Here is a 21,436-nt window from a genome sequence, read left to right as displayed (position 1 = left end):
TACCTGTCTTTATGATATATTACATTTTAATTTCTTCATAGCATTTATGACTATCTGGAATTATCTTATGTGTTTATTTGTTTATTGTCCATCTCTCCCCCCTGGGACCTTGTCCATCTTTTACGTTGAGGTATTATCAGTTCCAGAGCAGTGCCTTGTTTCATAGTGTGTGCTTAATAAATATATTTGTTGAATGAATGTGTTATCAGCACTATTAACAACATCAAACCACATTTGAGGTCTGTGATGATTTGGAACTGTATGTACCCCAGAAAACACTTATTCTTAAAGTTATACCATTCCTATGGGTGTGAACCCATTGTACTTAGGACCTTTCAATGAAATTACTTCAGTTAAATTGTGTTCCAGCCCAATCTGGATGGGTCTTAATCCTCTTACTGGAGTCCCCTAAAGGAGAATGAAATTCAGACAAAGAGAGAGAAAGCCACAGGAAGCAAGAAGCTGAAACAGAACCGGGAAGAAAAGAAAGACCCCAGGAGATGCCACCACATGCCTTGCCATGTGAGAGAGGAACCAAGGATCACTGGCAACCAGCCCCAGGATGGCACCGTCTTCTAGGAAAAAGCATGGCCTTGATACCTTGATTTGGACATTTTCCTGGCCTCAAAACCATGAGCAAATAATTTCCAATTTTTTAACTTGACTCATTTCATGGTATTTGCTTTGAGCAGCCTAGGAAACTAAAACAAGAACCCATCTTTCTTCCATCTCCAAAATCTCTGTACAATGTCAGCTCTCAGTGGCACCTCAGCAATCTACTCCTCAACTTCATTTCAGTGAGTACAGGACCGAGGTGTGGGAGCAGAGAACAAGTAATCCCTGTTTCATTTTCGTTAGTTACCCCAGAACAGGGAACTAACTGGAACCCCTTCTCTAGAATCCCACAGCTCTACAGCCTTCTATGCTACCCTTGATTTAGACTTTCTGAGGAGAAACCAGTTTTGGATTACTGTCATAAAAGTAAATTTTCAGAGCCCCTGGGAAAAAGAGAAAGTGACAAGAAGCTGCTTCTGGAATTCAGATGAGCTAAACATCAGAATTCTCTTTCCTGATCCATGGGAAAGAAGTCAGCACTGGTCTTTGGAACTGGATACTTAGGGTAAGTCCAATATTCTGGCTTTTATGAGCTGCAGCTGCAGCCAAAGGAGGTCTGCTTGCCTTTGGCTAGGACATGGGCTCTTCATTGTGCTGGCTGTGGTTTTGCACATTTAAATCCTTCATTAGAAATTAGGACTGCTTCTAGCCTGCAGGCATTCACTAGAAGAAGGTGGGTCATTGTCATGGTGGGTAAAAGTGCATGGCGGTGTCCAGCTTCCCCATCTACAGGGACCAGATAGTACATTGAGATGGTAGCCAGTATAAGTCCATAAGTAAATGGTCATTTGTTTTTATCAAAATGATAAGCAAGCACTTGAAGGTGTTAGTTTTCATAAGTAATCATTCTTGGGATACTGCAGGATTGGTTGGGAAGAATGGGGTAAAGAGGAATTGACTCCATTTAGGACATCTATGAAATCTTCACCTCTCAAAGGTTTTAGTCCAAAAGGAACTGCCTTTTTCTCAAATAAAATGTGAGATGCTTGCATTCATTCAATAAATATTTGAGCATCTACTGGTATGAGACTTCATTCCTGCTTCAAGGAGGTTACAGTCTAGTGGAGTAAAAAAGATATGTAAGTCAAGGAATATAGTATAGAGTGGCTAATTCTGGGATCAAGAAAGGTCTGTGAGGACATGGAGGAGAGTTACCTGGGTATAATAAAAGAGCTCACACTTTAGAATTTTTCAAATGAAATTTCACAGTTTGGAATCTCAATTTTCTCTTCTTTGAAATGGTACTAAGAGAATTAACCTGTCAGAGTTGTAAAAATCAAAAAATGTGGGAGATACTCAACAAAAAATTTTTAAGAGAAAAAAGCAATATCTCTTCTAGAATGGTGGTAACCTATGAGGTGCAAGAAACCTCTTTTGTAGCACATGCTATCTTTTCCCTGGGGCTTTTTGTTAGAATAAGCCAAAGAGGGTCACCTAGAAAATGACTGAGTTGCTAAAGAAAAGTCTTCTGTGGTTCAGAAATGAATTATCCCCTGTATGTTGCTTTATAAGTCTTTGTTACAGAAATTGGAGTTTGCGAAGGTAACTGGGGATAAGGAAACAACGCTGGGGACAATTGCAGACAATTCTGAGACCACCTGGCTTGGCTTAAATTCTTGGTAGTAGAGCTTCTCTTAGTTTAATAAACAGTTTCATGTACACCTAGTGATTCTGCTCTTTATCCTTGCTTTTTCCTCTCAGTCATATGAATAAGACTTCAGTCATATTTCTACCTCCAAGACTGCCAGACAGCACTCCCTTGTTCTGATTCGAGGTTGGAGAATCGCACCCTGAGGAAGCTGTGGCAGTCTTCTGCCATCTGCTGGCTCCCTCCCTTCACCAGCTCAGATCTGGCTTTGCATGGATTCCTGGGGAACAGAAATCACCCGGAGAGAAAGTATGAGCCAGAGAATATTTCTGTTTTTATTCAAAACAAAGAGATGAGAAGAAGGCAAACAGAGCCTGAAATAGGAGGGTTTTTCTCATCTTGGGGGTTTGGATAAAGATGTTACTATCTCAAAGATCTAAGTCGATAATTTTTCTATGCAAGTTTGTTTTGCTCAGGGAGAATACAGCAGTATTAATTTCATTTTTTTAAAAAAAGAACACCTCCCAGCCCTCAACCAAATCTAATCAATTAATGCCACATCTCTGTAGACTCATTTGAAGGAAACAGCAGGAACTCATGCCAGTGGGAATTGAAATGAGGGTATAGGGGGCAGGAAGAGGGGAGGGAGAAGAGAAACATTTCACAGTAAATAGCGATGTTTTTTAATTGGTTCAATAGATGTTCTTTGAACACCTACTATTTACATGGCTCTGGATTAGATGCTAAGGATTCAAAATGAGTAATATTGTGTCCTTTCCCTCTTGGAGAAAATCTATTAAAAATCAGCTATATAAACTGAGAATTTCATACAGAGGTATAAGAACTGTGATAAAGTACTGTGGTAAAGGAATCTAGAACACAGAGAAAGAGCGTGATTTGAAATAGAACGTGGGGTACAGTGTCATAGAACTTACTGGAACAGATGACATGAGCTGAGAATCGAAGATAGTGGCTAACTAGAGACACTGATGGGAGAGTATTCCAGTTTTTGAGAGTACCACTTCTCCATCAAAACATGCATAGCCTTGCCCCCACTGCCACCCTTGAAATTATGGTCTCTGGATACAAAGCAGGCTAAAGTTGTTAAAATATTGGGTTTTGTACAACAAACAGTTGATTCAGTCTGGGGAATCAGCAAAAGATGAGAGAAGTAGGCAAATCTATGTGGGAGGAAAGCATCTAGAATACCACAGACCAGAGAACAGCCATGGGGAGGTGAGGGGAGTCTCTGGTCCTAAAAAAAAAGGCCTCTGTTAATGTTGTTTTAGTTCATATGCTGGATGGATGTGGGCAATCCCTTTCGAACAGGTATAAATCAAATATTCAGAACTTGTGAATGACCTTCTCAGAATACTGAAGTACCTGTACACTCAAAGATATCAACTGCAACATCATTTAAATATTATTGAAGACATTTAAAACATAATTGAAATACGATTTTAAAATATTATAATATGGAACATGCTTAAGAAAGTTGTGGTAGAGGTACTGTAGGAACTGATAGTTAGCCCATGGAATAAAGGTAATTTTGGAAACTGTAGTTCATGAAAAAGCACTTGTGAATTAAAAAAATCAAAGATCTAAACCTGCAGGAAATAAATATTCAGAAAGACAAATGCTAAATTTCTAATAACCCTGGCATTAAGGATCATTAAGGATGATTTATTTTCTCTATTGTCTATGTCTTCTGTAACATTCTTACATTACTTTTATGATTTTTTAAAAAATATAAAGCAACCTAAAGGTGAAATGTGTGTCCTAATTAAGGCAGAGGCAGAAATTACCTTAAATGTGCAATGGACACAACCAATCCAGTGTCCACATAGAAAAGGTGGCATTGGATTGGGAAAAGTGGACATGGTGGCTGATGGGTATGGGGAAAGGCGGGAGGAGATGAGAAGTGGAGGCGTCTTTGGGACATGGAGCTGCCCTGGATGGTGCTCCAGGGGCAATCACCGGGCATTGTAAATCCTCACAGGGCCCACTGGATGGAATGGGGGAGAGTATGGGCCATGATGTGGACCATTGACCATGAGGTGCAGAGGTTCCCAGGGATGTGCTTACCAAGTGCAATGGATGTGTCATGATGATGGGAATGAGTGTTGCTGGGGGCGGGGGGAGAGGTGGGGTGGGGGTAGTGGGGTTGAATGGGACCTCATATATATATATATATATTTTTTTTAATGTAATATTATTACAAAGTTAATTTAAAAAATTGTTTGTTTCTGATAGTTCAGATTCAGATTCAGATTTCTTCATAATTGTATTTGTTTGTGTGACATGCTCATTTTGCTTGTTAAGTCTGTCCTCAGTCTTCCCCTTGTCTACTGCCCTCCTCCCACCCAGGATCTGTAGGACATATTGTGATGTCTGCCCGCTAATTTTGCTGTGACGGGTTGGTGTCTGGTTGGTGATTCATGTTTGTTCCTAAGTTGTACATCTGGGTTGGTTGCTTTGAAACAGTGCCCCAGGGAATATGAAAGGCCATTTGTCTCACTAAGCCTGATTCTTTTCACCAGAGAATCCTTCTCTGTCTTTTTCTGAATTCCAGCAAGCTCTCCTATGAGTTTAGGCAGGCTAAGGGAGAAGGAAAACGATATCAAAGGGACACAGCATGGAGAGCGTTTTGGTGCCGGGGTCTAGTCCCTGCTTCAAGGATGGGACTGTCTTTCCTGGATACTAACATGTGGACAGAGTTCCTTGTGATATCCTCTTTCAGTGAATTGCCTTGCGACTTATGCTCTCTGCCCATGAGGAGTGCCTCTAGCAGAAAAGAGGGTAGAATGAGCCCTGGTGGAAACCCTCAATGGAAAAAGTTTTGAGAGTTCGGTAGACATATCCACTTGGCACCTCTTCTAAGATTTTAGCACAGCTACGCACAGCAGCAATATTCATAATATTTAACGACTGGTATCACATAGATGCTGACCAATTAATGAGCACAGGCCTTAGTGCTAGAGGTGGAGACCCTCTGCTGTGCCAGACACCAACCCTCTAATTACTGAATCACCAGGAAGTCCAGCAGATACTAGAGGGCTGGTTACCCACTGTTACGAAAGTAAAGGCTATGCAGATATATGCCAGATGAATAACAACATGAATAAACCTAGAAATTTCAAGCCTCTTGCCCATGCACACTGTTAAGCTTTATGTAGTCCCATCTTCACTTTTTATGAATCTGCCTTATTTGTCCTTAAGAGTTCAGACCCAGCCCCAGGATCTACTGGTTCTACAGGATGCAGGTGGCAGCACAAAAGAGCCCTCATCCACAAAGTAGTTCTTTATTTTGTTAACAATGAATACAGATCTCACCCAAAGAAATCTTGCAAGTCAGCTTTCCTTATATTTTCATTTGCTGTAATGTATGTGGCTTACGACATAGCTCTACCTCCAGGCAGACTAGCAAGCAGGCTGGTATCTGTGAGTGATTGCCTGCCTGCCAGCCCACAGTCTTTGAAAGGCAGCCCCATCCCAGCCCATTAGCCTGCTGTGAAAATCCATCTGCAGTTCCTCAAAAGCCCAAATACATATTGGATTGTTACTGCTCTTCCTTTTTTAACCAGAGATTCTCACTTGCTGCTTCTTATCGGATACCTGGAGTTTATAGCTTGGCTAAAAGCAGCTTCTCAGGTGGTCTCTGGGGAAGTGCTATATTGCTGCTTTCTGTCATAGCTTCTGTCCCTGTTTCAGTGAAACCTACAGCTTCAGGGTAATTTTCTGCCTCCCTGTCTTCCTTCAAGATAACAACAAAGGTTTCTCAAGATAACAGCAAAGAGACTGACTCTCTACATATCAACCACAACTTTTTTGAATCCGGAGAGTGGAGGGAAAATGCATTCAGTTATCCAGTGGACAATTCTGCAACTCAGGGATTAGGGAATTCTGAGCTTGTAGGAAAAAACTGGAAGATTTGGGTTTCAATTCTCACTGTGCAAATTACTAGCCTATGACTCTGAGCAAGGTATTTAAATCTCTCTAAGCCTCATTTTCCTCATTTGTAGATTGGAATATGATATTGGCATTTTAGGATTGTTACAATGCATAAGTGAAATAATATATTGGAAAACACTTTGTAGAATGAAGGAATTTAAACAAATGAGCCCCAAGAGAGAAGGCTGTAAGAACTAGTGAAAGAAAGGAACCCAAAATGTACAAATCAATATGGCTACTGAATGAAAATAAAGGAAGCTCACTGCTATGGTCTAAGTGGGAAAGGGAGCAGTCCCATCGTCATATTCTTCCCTCAACACTTCTCTGCAAAGCTTTAGCCGGGAAACAGTGAGTGGTCTATAGAAATGCTAGGGTAGAGGGTAATTGCTGTTTTGATGGCAAGATTGTGTGTACAGGGAAAAAAATATACATGGGATGATAAAGGAGAGTGTGGGGAAAGACATACTGCCTAAAATAATGTCCAGATTAGAAGAGAGAATACATAAGACAAGATCATTACTGTTTCTGACTGTGTGTTCATTGACCAAAGCTGTTTATATAATTCTGGGCCTGAAGGCACCTTACCAGACTGAAGGAGCCCGACTAGAAATCTCTATACCAGAGCCAGTAAGTGCCTCCTCCTCTAGAGACAGAGCTCTGTAGCCCTTGTGATTAATTTGGCATTATCAGATTAATTAAATCACTTTATATGGTTAAACTTGCATATATGAATATTAAACCTCAAGCTGGGCCTCTTATCTAATCAGCCAGGGGATGTTTTAGGGTTAGCACTTTGTTCCTGAAACCTTCAGAAATCTGCAGATTTCATCTTTAATGAGACTGTGATATTTTCTTATGGTGTGAAGAAGTCATCTTCCAGCAAGGAAGACTCATTCAAGTGATAGTTCAGTGTCTCACACCTGAAGCTGTGTTGTATACCTCCCTCTGGAGTTGTTTATTATCACCAAATTATTTTACACTTGGCTCTTATTCTGAACTTGTCAAAGTTGCTCATGCTGCTGAAAGGCTTGGTTCAAATTTTGGCTCCACTGTTTGCTAACAGTGGAATCTTGGATAAATGACTGCGTTTTTATGGGACTCAGTTTCTTCCTATGCAAAATGCCTGCAACTTAGAGCTGTTTTAAGGATTAAATCTTTATGTAAAGTGTAAAGTTTTGCATAAAGTGCTTGACATGCAGAGTTCACCACATGCTAGATCCTCAATATATGTTCAAAACCTTCTTCCAAGATCCCATGTGACCAGCGTTTTTGCTTTCTTTTTAAGCTTTGATGTGGAAAATGGCCCTTCCCCAGGTCGGAGCCCACTGGATCCCCAGGCCAGCTCTTCCTCTGGGCTGGTGCTTCACGCTACCTTTCCCGGACACAGCCAGCGCAGAGAGTCCTTTCTCTACAGATCAGACAGCGACTATGACTTATCACCAAAGGCAATGTCAAGAAACTCTTCACTTCCAAGCGAGCAGTAAGTACAAGCCCTGTCTGGTTTCCAGTCTCACACATACTTCATCTTTAATTCCGTCCCAGCAGTAGCAGCCACGGCAGTGAAAACAATGGGTTCTCTTTTTACTCATGGAGGAGCAGAGAGGAGAAAAATGGACTTGAGCAGAGGTTGCAACAGTGATCATCCTGCGGGTACTCATGCTCTATAGTATGGGGAGTATGTCGCCACGTTCCAAGGGTACTGAAATACTTCTATCACAGTCTTCAGTTTACATTTGTCATTGATATTTTTTCCCATTGTATTTGGCTTCATTTTCTGGGCTGCTGAATTGTTTACAGGATGAAATCCTTAACACTTTTTGCTTGAATTTGCTTGAATCTTCAGCAACACTTGAAGTTTACTTGGGGCTTCAGGAGAGGAGAAAATGGTTGGTTAGCTACCTGCGACCTCTCTCAGTGGCCTTTGCTGAATGACCTTTGATAAGCTGTCATTCAGCCACATGCCTGTTTCCCTTCTCTGGAATCCTAACACAATAACTCCTTAACACAGTGACACAATACACTCCACCATCCCATTAAACACAGCTGATGTTTTTGTTTTGCTGCTATTAATTGTAGCTCTCTAATTTATATTTAAAGAACAATGACTGGGTTGTGTTACTTGTTTATTAAATTTCTGAAAAGAAATAAAATTGGATGCTGGAGTTTGTGCCTTAAAAGTTTTCTGGACACACACACAATTGTTTTTAACATCATATGTTATAAAAATATCAGTAGCTCCCTAAATTCTCCAGTCTGGAAAATTCCATTGGGACCTCTTCTGTTATTGGAAAGGAGGCTAAAATGGTTCACCCTTGTCAGAGCTACCAACAGGAAAACATCCCTCAGGACATTTGTGCCAGCAAATTTCAATAGCAGCATCCCTGCCCTGAAATGTTTCAGTTATTGTGGGGGTCAAAATTCATGTATTCACTGATTTGGCAAATAATTACTGAATCTCTTTTGTGTGGTATGTACTGTGCCAGGCTCTGGGGAAAAAAGATAAACAAAATGGGGAAAATCACAGATGAGCCAAACGTAGATCTCACTCAAGAAGATAGCAGTTAAGTAAGAAAGATAAGAGGAACATACACATATAACTCTACTGAGTGGAAAGAAACTAACATTTAATGAGCACTTACCATGGGACCAAGTGCATTTACATATGTCATTTTAAAAAATATTTACACCAACACTAGGATACTTGTGTCATTATTATCCCCACTCTAGAGATAATGAAGCTGGGACTCTGAGAAATTGAGAAACCTGCCCCTATCTACAACTAGAAGGTGATACAGCCAAAGATAGCCATATTCCAAACTTCTGGACTTTTTTTGCTTATGCTCATCAAACTGCAAAGCAGCATCTTTACTAGTAGGTAAAGATAAATGCAGAGTCAAGGTACCCGAGACTGGAGGAGAGAGAGCCACTTTGCCGTGGATCATGTAGAACTAAGGCAGTTTCTGACTAAGATTGGATAAGGGGCTTCAACTCAGTGAGTGTACTAGGAATTCTCTCTTCCACAAAGGTAGAAATCTTCTAGACTTCATCTGAGGAGAGGATAGGAAACGTGGAGAGCTCAGAGGTAATTAGAGCTTCATTCACTTAGCGTTTCCCAAGTAAAATACTGGCTTTGAAAGGCAGCTAGCAGTTCCCCAAACTCATGCCAGTAAGTGTGCTGAGTCTTGGGATCATCAGGAGACTTCCCCGAAGCCTCTAATCCAATTTCACGGTAAACTCTGGTGATCCTCACCTGGAATCAAAAGATTATAGAATTTTTGAAATTTTAAAGAATACAGTTCAACTCAGTCTATCTGTAGCAGTTGAAACAAGGATTCAGAGACATTTATGACTTGTCTAAGACCACAGAACTAGAATGTAGTTCAGAACGACTCAACAACCAATGCCCATGATAACTAATGATTCAATCAATGTTCAATATTACACACCACTAAAAACTCCCCCTTAGCTTTGTAATCTATAAAGAGTGGCCAACTTTAAGTTTAGACAAGTAAGAATGTATACACATAAACTATTTCATTCTCATTTTTTCCCAAAGAAATTACTTTAACAAAAAAGTAGGAAGGGCACGTTTTCAAAACAAAAAACAGCCTTTCCCTAAGAAACACAGTTGGCAACCTAATAGCTCCCTATGGAAAATCCTAAAATAAAATTAAAATCTTTGAATGACTAAAAGTAAGACAAAATTTTGTTTTGCAATATTTCAACAAAACCTTTATATATTTGGCAGTTTGGGAATTTATATTTCACAGAACAACACCAAGTGGAGCTTGAATAATAGCCAGGTTCTTCCGGTACTTTGTTTTATCAGGTCCATGTTGGAAAAATCCAATTCCATTCAGGCATCTTGAAATAAAGCTGCTTCAGCCAATTATTACTCTTCAGGGTGAATTGACATGTGTGGAGCAACAACAATCCCCAAGCCTTCCTCTGCTTCCCCTGCCTTCTGGGAAGGCCACTGGAAGGGGGCAGTGGAATATTCCCTCTTGGGGACCCCTCATACTTAGCACAGAGCAGTGGTACATTAATATGAGTTGGAAAACTTTGCACAATTTCACTGCATTATCCTTGAAGTAGAGGGAAAACTACTATTTTAAAATTTTTCATCTGAACTCTTTCAGAAGAGTAAAATGGAAATATAGGCAGTAAGAATGAGTGAAAAGATATTAAGAGTAAAACTGTGAATGGGAAATTAAAAATGGCTTTAAGTGACAAAGATCAAAATAGGGCTTTCTAGTAATGTGAAACAAGATCACCATAGAGTCCCAAAAGGAAATTTCAGATGTTTCCCTAGATGTGGCAATACTCTGCTGGTTTCTGTTCAGTTCCTGTATTGTAGTCATCTCTAAAATAATGCTTTCATAAATGAAGTATAGATTTCCCAATGGGAACATGATGTTCTGAACACTGTGAAGGCTGGACTTATTGCACAAAACTGACAGGAACCACCATATTGGACAGGACTGAGTTTTGATTCTCTACCTGCAGAGCGATAGGGAAGTAAGATCCTTGTGTCCTTCTTGGTTATCCCATTTGCAAAGCTTTACCTAGACAAGGAGCTATCTAAAGCCAGCCATTTGTGTGAGAACTGTCAAGAGAAATGAGACCTAAGAACCAAAGAGGAAAAGCTGAAATAACAGCCAACTTAAATTTAAGGCCTGTTTATTGATGGGCTACCAAAAAATATGATGTAGATTCTAAGACTTGAGTTAGACTTTAGAGTCAGTGCAATTACTAGCCCAATGGTTTAAAGAAATTAAATATCTTTCATGGTCTCTAAAATGTCAATAAATAAAATCTCACATTTAATGAATTCTTCCTATGTGGTAAATTCTATTTAAAGTATTTTATATATATTAACTCATTTATCCTTGTAACCCAATGTGGTAGGTACTAAAATTTTCTTGTTTTAAAGATCGGGACATTTGAACACAGGGAGGTTAAGTAAATTGCCCAAAAAATGGGGAACCAAGGCTTGAACCCAGGGAGTCAAAATATATAATCCAAGTTAAGCCACATGGATATCCAGTACATAAACAACCTCTAAAAAAGAATGAAAAATAAAAATAATATTAATTTCCACTCTGCCTACCTTTCCACCAGTTATGAGATGAGGATCATATTCATTCCTTCCTTTAACAAAAAAATGTTGGCTTAAAGTTAGGCACATTATTAATAAATGAGACATTTTCTGTGTCTTCAAAGGAGCTAAAATATTAGTCAGAATAGGTAGTTTCAATGCCTGTGGATAAAGACAACTACAGAGAGCTAGGCAAGGACTTTAGAAGAGCCCTGGCCAGGCCCTCCTTGCGGAAGTCACAGCAAAGCTTAGTGCTAAGAGCTAGAGGGGTTAGGCAGGCAGAGGGATATGCAGGAGGAAAGAACATGTGTTAACTCTCTAGTTATAGGGGAGCATTGTGGGGAAAAACAGCTTGGTCTGGCTGAGGCAGAAAATATGAGAAGAGGCAGAGGGTGGGGGCACTGGTGAAAGATGAGGCTGGAGAAGCAAGCATGGGTCTCATCATAGAGGACCAAGGCTAAGGAGTTGATGTTCATGATGCAGGCAAGCAGTGGGAAGTTACCAAAGGCTTTTGAGCACAAAAACACATGATCAGACTTACCTTTTTGAAAGATAGCTCTGATTGCAATATTAAGAATGGTTTGGAGGGTAGACAAGTTTAAAGTCTAATGCATGAGAGCCAATTGGAATGCTGCTTTGGTAATCCATGTAATAAGGACAGAGATCTACATTAGAGCAGAGCCAGTGAGCAATTAATAAATATTTGAAGGGTAGACTCAACAGCCTTTGGTGATTGCGGAGTGAGGGGGAAGAAAGGAAGCTTCAAGGTATAAGACTTGACCCGTAAGATAGGAGGAGGCACCATTTCCTGAACCAGGAGCATTCTCTTATCATATGAAATAATATATATGAGACTACTTTCGAAATTGTAAAGTACAATGTAGATATTAGATCTCCTGATTGCATTGGGGGCAGACATGAATGTCCTACAGAAGCCTACATATCAACTGGGAAAATAGACATGCAAACCTTTATAATAATGATGATGCCTACAACTATACATGATAGCCATAGCTATATACCAAAAGTGCTTTTCTGTGCCAAGCACTGTTGTAAGATATATACATATATAATAACTCATTTAATTCTCACAATACCCCATTTTACAGGTGAAGAAACTGAGCCATAGCAAGGTTGCCTAATATCTTATAGATACTGAAAGTGCTGCTGAGAAACAAACCAGTGCTGTCTGGCTCCAAAATTTGTACTCTTTCCTATAGTATACAACTCTCTATAAGACAGACTTAAATCAGTGTTCCAAGAAATGTAAAAGGAGAATTCTGCATGTAGGGAGAAAACACCAAAAGGTGGAGTTAATAAAATCCAGAGTTTGTTTTTAAGAAGTAGTAATATTACTTTCCAGAACATCATTTCATTGTTTAGAGTAGATATACACTCAATTCTAAAAATCACAAAGCTTTCATCTCAAATTATTCCAAGAAGTTGTAATGTGCTTGTTTTGTCACTAGATGTTGCTCATGTTAAGGTTCTGAATATTTGTCCTTGTTCCTGAGCGGCATTGACCTCTCTAGTAGATTGAGAAATCAAGAAATACATCCATTTTGATAACCAGTTAAGTGTTTGGTTATTTTCATGCCATTTTATTCTTAATTAATAAGATGCAAATTATGATTTTTAAAATCCAGCATAATTCCATAAATAATCTGGCTGTGCTCAGTGTTTTTTGTATGTTTCTTTTCTTGGTACTTGCTTTCTGTCAATTACCTGAAAATTTCTCCAGTGGCCACTGTATAGCTTATAGCATTAAATTTTGCTGCTCCAGTTCTTTAAGGGATCATATGCTGGGGATGTGTAAATTAACTTCTTGTTGCTGAATGTTTTGCTCTCCTAAACTTCCTAAGTTCCACAATGATAAAATCCTGTCAACATGGTATCCTGTTAATGTTTACCACATTTTAAACATTAGTTTATACAGTTTTAATAGTTCTCCAATCCTTTCAACAGTACATTCTCTTTGGGTACTATCTATGCATAAATTTGGTTATATAATTTAGCTTTCATGGGATAATTAGGCTCCAGAAATCCAGGAGCTATAGATCTTAATTCCAACTCCATTACCTTGTCTTAAGCTCACCCCAGTGTTTTATGAACGATTATATTTCACATCAAAAATCAAAACAAAATAGCAAGGTATTTCACACATCTCAAAGTTCTTCTTAAAAGGGCAGTTTTGGGTACAATTTGTCACCCTGCATTTATTACAATTTTCTGTCTCTCCTTTTGGCTTCTGTTGACTGGGATGTCCCCTGAGGCACTTCCTTTGGCCCCCTCTCTGTGTACCTCCACCTCAGGTAGCCATCCACTACCATTGTTTTCACCATGTTGAAGGTGATTCCTAAATCTATAGCTCTAATTCCCGAATTGCAATCTTCCTGCTTGATATCTTCAGCTGCTGTCAGTCAGTACCTTAAAAGGCAACAGATGGAAAATTGACACGTATCTTCCCCCAATTCCTCCTCACTTTCTTACTTCTCTTCATGACTCCACCATTTCCCTAGGTAGTCATTTTGAAAACTTAATATTCTTTATGACGCCTAATCCAATTAAATGCCAAGTCCTGGCAAGAACTTGCAAGGTCTCCTTGAATCTTCTTTTCCTGTTTCTTCTCTGCCTTACATATTCCATCTCACATGAATAATAGTAACATTCTCCTAACTATTCTTTCCATGTCTGTCTCTACTCCAATCCATCCGTCAGCTTCCAAAGCATTTTTTCTTTCTAAAGCACCTTTCTATTTGCTTATCACACTTCTTCCTACTGAATTCAGCACCAACTCCCTAACTTTTGTCCAGGATGTCCATAATGTGGCTGTGGAGGATCTTCCAGCTTTATTGTCTACAAAACAAGCCACCAAGCATTTCAGTGAGCATATTCAGTATGTCCCAGTTTCAATACCTTTATTCTCACCATTTCTCTCATTGGTAGCACCTACCATCCCTGCCTTTTTAAAACCTATCATCCATTCATTCAAGCATTTCTTACTTCCTCTAACATGTAATTACCACCTTTCCTTTGGACCCTGTTAAGTATCTCCATCATTTGTATTTCTGGTACTATATTTATAAAGTCAGTTGTAGGTTTTTGAATATTTCTTGGTCTCCCCTACCATGATGAAACTTATTTGGAAGCTTAGACTCCGTATATTTCAAGGTTGTCAACTATTCAGGGTCATCATAAGATAGGAAACATAGTGGTTAAAAGCAAAAGCTTTTAGATCAGTCTCAGCTCTTCCGTTAGTGGATTTTATTTAGGTTTTTGACTATGCTGCAGAAATGAATTTCAAGAGCACGTCAGGTGAGTTAGGCCAGTAATTTATTCCGGTAGGGTGGAACGAGAAATAGGAGAAAATAACATATCAGGGGTTCCGGGTAGAGGAAGGGGTTGAAAAGTGATAAAGTGGGCTGATTTACAGACTACAATTCCTTATTATAAATTATAAATCCCCAGGTTTTACTTGCATGACCACATGGCAGAAGAAAAACGGCATGAGCGGTGTGCAATGGGCAGAATGGGTCCACCGGCAAGAGAGCATACAAGAGCGCTCATTCAGGCCTCGCACTTGGCTTCTTGAACTGTTAATTATTCCACCCCATTGCTAATAGCAGGGGAGGAGTTTCAGCTGTTTGCTGTTCTGATTGATTATCCCACCCATCAATTTCCTGTGAGGGTCCAATGATAAAGTCCTTGGGGAATATCCAGGGCTTCTCCTGGCTTCCAGAAGACATCTTTTCTCTGGATGGCAGGATTTTGTGGGGTGGTGTCTTCCAGCAGCCATCTTGGGGGTTATTGATGCCCATGTGGACTTTCTGCCAGATTCCAGATCTGTCTGTTGATTCCCTATCTTACTAGCCTGCTTCATTCTCCCCTCAGAGAGTTTACACCTTTATTCTTCAAGGGGTGCTAAAGGGAGATGATCTTTCTTCTGTAGCTATTTCCTGCCAGGTTCCAGATCTGTCTATTAATTCCCTATCTTACTAGCCTGCTTCACTTCCACTTACAAGCTATATGATGCAGGCCAGTTGCTTAACCATTCTACACATGGTTTTCATTTTTAAAATGAGAATAATAAGAATACCTGCCTCACAGTCTTTTTAGAAGAAGTAGATGAGATAATGCAGGTACAGTACTTACCAGGGTCTGACATACAGTAATCACTTAAGAAACGTTTGTTGTTCTTCATTTTTTACTGTAGAAAATTTGCACACAGCAAATAATTCTATGGAATTCTAGCTAAAGATAAAGGTGGAAAGGAAAGTATCATATGTAAATTAAAGACCCCAAAGTAATTCATAGAGGCAGAAAATAGAGGGCAGCTTACCAGGGATGGAGTGGGTGTTGGGAGTGGGGGAGAAATAGAGAATTAATGGATAATAGGTACAAAATTTCTGTTTGGGGTGATGGAAATGTTCCAATAATGGCTAGTGGTGAGGGTAGCACAATATTATGAATATGATTAATCCCACTGAATGGTATGCTTGGGAGTGGCTGAGATGGGAAAGTCTATGTTATATATATGTTTCCATAATTTAGTAAAAAGAGAAACTAAGCAGACAATGACAATGACATACTATGTATAAGCCTGATCTACATCTAATAATGGAGAATGAAAGGCCAAAAAGGGCAGTATTGAGACTTATGAAAAAATTGGTCTATAGACTAGATGTTTGATATCAATGTTAAATTTCTTGAACTTGATAGATGTACTTGAGGTTGCTACATAAGTGAATATCCTTCTTCTTAGAAAATGTATACGGAAGTATTAAATGTTCAAGGAACATGATATATACAACCTATTCTTAAATGTTTAAAAAACAGATAAGGAGATAGATAGACATACAGACAGACAGACAGACAGACAGACAGACAGACAGACAGACAGATAGATAGATAGATAGATAGATAGATAGATAGATAGATAGATAGATAGATAGGATGATTTGGCAAATATAGCAAAATGTTAGGGTTGGGGTTACCTGGGTGAGGTATATTGGGAGTTCTCTGTATGGGTTTTGTATTGTTTTTGCAACTACCCTATAAATTTGAAATTATTTCAAAATAAAAAGTTAAAAGCCTATGCTAGACAATCCCAAGAATAACATGCATGTCTTGTTCACTTCTGGATCCCCAGAGCCTCATAATTCCTGGTTCCATTCACATTGTTAACAAATAAGTGCCATATTTTTATGGTGATTATGAAGACACCATATTATGAGAAGATAAAGGGGAAAATGGTGTAAACTCATTATCACCAACTTCCATGTTGTTATTATGGTCCCTGCAGTGAAAGAAATTGGCCTGATTTTGTGACTGCAGCTCCGGCCAGCATACCTTCTAATAACTTTAAATGCAGAGCTTGCCAAATGTGGGCTCTAGTAGAAGTATCAAAACTTTTGCCAGAGAGAGAATACACTTTGACTCTTCCTAAGTACAGATTTACATATCACTAGGTACAGCTTAATCAGTTTTTGAAGCACGATGAGTGATGGTGGTATGATAATGGTAGCTTTAGTCTGTATTCTCCCTGTAAAAGCTTTTCCTTGGGTACTTTAAGAAAAAAGTTATGTTAAAAACAAAAGTAATGGGATTCCCAGACAGACAGCTGTATTTAAATGACATTAAGGCTGTGGTTCAAATCAACAAAAGCCAGGAAATCCAAAGTTAACCTTTATCCAGACTGTTATGCCATTTTTTCCAACTCTATGTGTGCCTGTGAGCAACCCTCCTTTTGAATTTCCTGGCTCTGGCAACCAAATCCACAAATTGCTTTGGATTACAGTGCTCTGGGTCTGCTATTTAATGGGACTATACCCTAAGGATATATGCTTGCTTGCTAGTGCTTCTAAGTGTAGTCACTGTACATCCAGGAGCCATAAACCTGATTCTATTTTTTTTTACGATTTTTTTTTTCTTTCAAGTTCCTGAGATCCCCATTTATACATAATTGTCAATCTTGTCTTACATCCAGGTGGAAGAACTTTTGTAACATCTTTGTGCTAGTACTGATAAAGTTTAATATTATAACTGATACTTCACAGGTACAATTCAAATGCATTTTAAATATCTCTTCTCTCTCTTTTCACTAGACACGGCGATGACTTGATTGTAACACCTTTTGCCCAGGTATGTATTGTGCTGACCCTGGTGTGCTCTCATTGTCTCTGTTGTAGTTTTTAAAGCATGGCCTCTAAACCTGACCATTTCTCTGCTTTCATTCCTAACCATTTAAAACATTTCCTTATAGGTCCTTGCCAGCTTGAGAAGTGTGAGAAACAACTTCACTATACTAACAAACCTTCATGGAACATCCAACAAGTAAGCATTGGGCTTTTTGTGGAATTTAGATAGGCTGCTTAGTAATTCCTTCCATTAAGTAAAAAATATAGAACAGCATTTTTCAAAAATGATTATTGCATGGACATATGCCATTTGGAATTAAGTTAGGATACTTGATGAAGTTTGAAAATAGGATGTGGCACCATGGTATTTTAGAACTGGTAAGATATTAGAGATGGTCTAGTCTGGGTGTATTAATCTTTTTATTGTCTTAGTTTCCTGGCTGCTGTGATAAATACCACATGATGGGTTGGCTTAATAGCATGAATTTATTGGCTTGCTTCTTCCCAGGGTCATTAGCATTCTGTCCTTGGGTTGCCCGGTTTTCCCATCACATGGTGACATCCTATCCTTTCTCTTCTAAATTCTATTGACTTCCAGCTTGCACTTCTCCATGTGGCTTTCTCTCACAAAGCCTCCAATAATAGAATTAAGGCCCAACCTCATATGGTTGTATCACAACTTAACTAAAAATAAAATCTTCAAAAGTTCCTATTTACAATGGGTTCACACCTGCAGGATTGAATTAATATTAAGAACATGTTTTTATCTGGAGTACATAATTCCACCTTCCACATTCCCCTTAAAAGTTAGCATAACTGTTGAGCTCAAGAAATGGAAGAATGAGGTAAGGATTTTTTTGTTGACTTTTATAATTACCACTTTGGGAAGTATCCATAATAGTAATAGTCATAAATTCTATTAAAATTGTTTTGGGATGAGCTATTAATAAATTCAGAAATTCACACTTAAACCTGAAGGTACCAAAAATCTCCGGTCCAAAACTGCCTATGATGTTTGATAAATAAAGTCAGAGAGTGATCTTAACATCGCCTCTGCCATCAACTAACTATAGGACATTGTTCAACTCAGTTAACATTGCCGAACTTTAGATTTTTCGCCTATAAAGCAGAGAATTTGTACTGAATATTCTTTGCAGTCACATTCTTCTTTAAAATGGTATCAGTCTATGAGTCTGATCTATATTCTATACAACTCACCATTCTACATGTTTTAAAAGATCATGTCATGAAGTGATGTCATCAAGATGGTAGTGTATGATTAAGTTCATGTGTCAACTTAGCCAATTTATGGTGCCCAGTGTTTGGTCAAGCAATCACTGGCCTGATTGTTACTGTGAGGATATTTTGTTGACTTAAATGATTGGTAAGCTGGTTGCCTCTATTGCTGATTACATTTAAAATCAACTGAGGAGAGCGCCTTCAATAATGAGAGAAGTCTCATCTATACAGCTGAAGGCTTTACAAGGAGAAGTGATGATTTCAGCAGTCAGAAGAGAGAATTTCCATCTTTACTTTACTTTATGGAGGATTCATCAAAAACCTTCATTTTATTTCCCAGCTTGTAGCCTGCCCTATGGAATTTGAACTTGCTTATCCCCACAGTCATGTGAGACAATTACAGATACTTCCTGTCAGTTCTGTTTCTCTAGAGAACCCAGACTAATTCAGCTTTGGTACTGAGAGTGGTTCTTGAGAAACAGAATCTTAAGCATGACATTTATGTATTGATTTTCTAATCTGATTAGATTCAAAGGCACTAATGCCTTTATTTATAATAATCAGGATGGCACTGATAGTCCATGCCATGAGTTGGCAATAGATATTTGCAAAATAACACCACTTGATACATGCTTATTAGAGGCAAGTCTCTGGGTGAGATATTTTTGACACTTTAACAGTTTGGTGGAGTTAATTTATAATGATGTTCACTGGTAGTTCATAAATAACTGGTTACATTTAAAAAGGAAAGGTTGAGTTCAAAGCTTCAAATTTGGAATTTTATTGTCACATGAAGGATATAAAAATTTCTGTGTGCTCTGAAAGAAAATTTTATTTTGTGTAGCTGCAAACCTGAGATTTCTGAAAACTAGGCCCAGACTCTTATTGTGAATTTCAATGTAAACTAAATTCCCAACATTGCATGATGTCCACTGTTAATCAGTTCCCAGACTTGAGATAGTTTACAGGCACAGAGCTGGGTCTCCTTGGGGAAAGACCCAGTTACACTGCCAAAAATTTATACAGTTAATCTTCCTCCCAGCCTTCCTCAAAGAGACCTATGGCCTTTTACCAGGGGTAGCTGTGCACTGATTGGAGAAAAGGCAATAATCAGACATTTGGGAGATTATAAAACACCAGCTCAGAAATGATATTAATTCTAGGAGGCCTAAATCATCACTTTGGTCCACTAGTAAGAGTAGCAACTTATGGAGGTCAGATGATCAATGGAGTTTTAATTCAGGTCCATCTCACAGTGGGGTCCCTGACCCGTTCTGTGGTTATTCCCCCAATTCCAGAATGCATAATTGGAAGAAACATATTCAGCAACTAGCAGAATCCCCACATTAGTTCCCTCACTGTGGAGAGAAGGCTATTATGTTAGGAAAGGCCAATTGAAGGCAATAGAACTGTCCCTACTTAGCCAAATAGTAAATCAAAAGCAATAGCAGGTAAGGGGATGTGGCTCAACTGATAGAGTGTCTGCCTACCATATAGGAGGTCTAGGGTTCGATACCCAGAGCCTCCTGGCTTATGTGTGAGCTGACCCACACGCAATGCTGCCACATGCAAGAAGTACAGTACCACATGGGAGTGTGCCCCACATAGGGGTGCCCCATGTGCAAGGAGTGAACCCCACAAGGAGAGCTGCCCTATTTGAAAAAAGCACAGCTCACCCAGGAATGACTCCACACACATAAAGAGCTGACACAGCAAGATGATGCAACAAAAAAGAGACACAGATTCCTGGTGCTGCCTGACAAGAATGCAAGTGAACACAGAACACACAGCGAATGGACATAGAGAGCAGACAATGGGGGGGAGGGGAGAGAAATAAATAAAAAAGAAATCTTTTTTAAAAAAAGCAATGGCAGATTCATGGAGAGATTGCAGAGATTTGTGCCATCAAGGACATGAAGGATGCAGGGGTGGTGATTCCCATTACATCCCTATTCAACTCTCCCATTTGGCCTGTGGAGAAAACAGATGAATCTTGGAGAATGACACTGGATTATCAAAAACTTAACCAGGTGATGATTCCAACTGCAGCTGCTATTCCAGATGTGGTATCATTATTGAGCAAATCAACACTTTCCCTGGTACCTGGTATGCAGCTATTGATAACAAATGCTTTTTCCTTAATTACTACTAGTAAAGAAAACCAGGAACAGTTTTCTTTCAGCTGGTAAGGTCATCGATACACTTTCATGTTTCTCCTTCAGGGGTATGTCAATTCTCCAGCCCTATGTCATAGACTAGTTAGCAGGAAACTTGGTTGTATCTCTCTCCCATAATACATCACAAAGGTCCATTATATTGATGATATCGTGTGGATTGAACCTTGTGAGCAGGAGTAGCAACTACTCTGGACTTACTCATAAGGCATTTGTATGTCAGAGGGTAGAAAATAAATCCAAAAAAATTTAAGGGCCTTCAACCCAGTGAAATTTCTAGGTGTCCAGTGGTATTAGGACATGTCAAGGTATCTCTTCTAAGGTGTTGATTCTGGCCCTTCCTACAACCAAAAAAAGAGACACAACACCTAGTTGGCTTTCAATTTTGTAGACAAAGTATTTATTTGGGTGTGCTACTCTGATCCATTTACCAAGTGACCCAAAAAGCTACTAAGTTTGAGTGGAGACTGGAACAAGAGGAGGCTATTCAACAGGTCTAGGCTGCTATGGAAGTTGCTCTGCCACTTGGGCCGTATGACCCAGGAGATCCGATGGTGCTGAGAGTGTCAGTGGCAAATAGAGATGACATCTGGAGCCTTTGGCAGGCCTTGTAGGAGTATCACAACTCAGACCC

General features: G+C 39.2%; 1 protein-coding gene across 6 annotated transcripts in view; it reads left to right on the top strand.

The window, feature by feature from the left end:
- The window catches only part of PDE4B (phosphodiesterase 4B), a 778,920-nt gene that overhangs the window by 602,367 nt on the left and 155,117 nt on the right, over positions 1–21,436 (top strand). For 4 of the 6 annotated variants that reach the window (XM_058303419.2, XM_004483673.4, XM_071217404.1 and 1 more), the window contains 3 exons: positions 7,440–7,634; positions 17,357–17,393; positions 17,515–17,585. In XM_058303419.2, the coding sequence (XP_058159402.1) occupies positions 7,440–7,634; positions 17,357–17,393; positions 17,515–17,585 (303 nt within the window). Of the gene's footprint in view, positions 1–353; positions 1,121–2,316; positions 2,513–7,439; positions 7,635–17,356; positions 17,394–17,514; positions 17,586–21,436 lie in introns of those variants that run through there. The other 2 variants (XM_071217405.1, XM_071217403.1) reach the window with 2 other exon arrangements.

This window comes from Dasypus novemcinctus, chromosome 9 (genome assembly GCF_030445035.2).
Source record: "Dasypus novemcinctus isolate mDasNov1 chromosome 9, mDasNov1.1.hap2, whole genome shotgun sequence".
NCBI lineage: Eukaryota > Metazoa > Chordata > Mammalia > Cingulata > Dasypodidae > Dasypus > Dasypus novemcinctus.
This window is presented reverse-complemented; position numbering and strand designations above follow the sequence as displayed.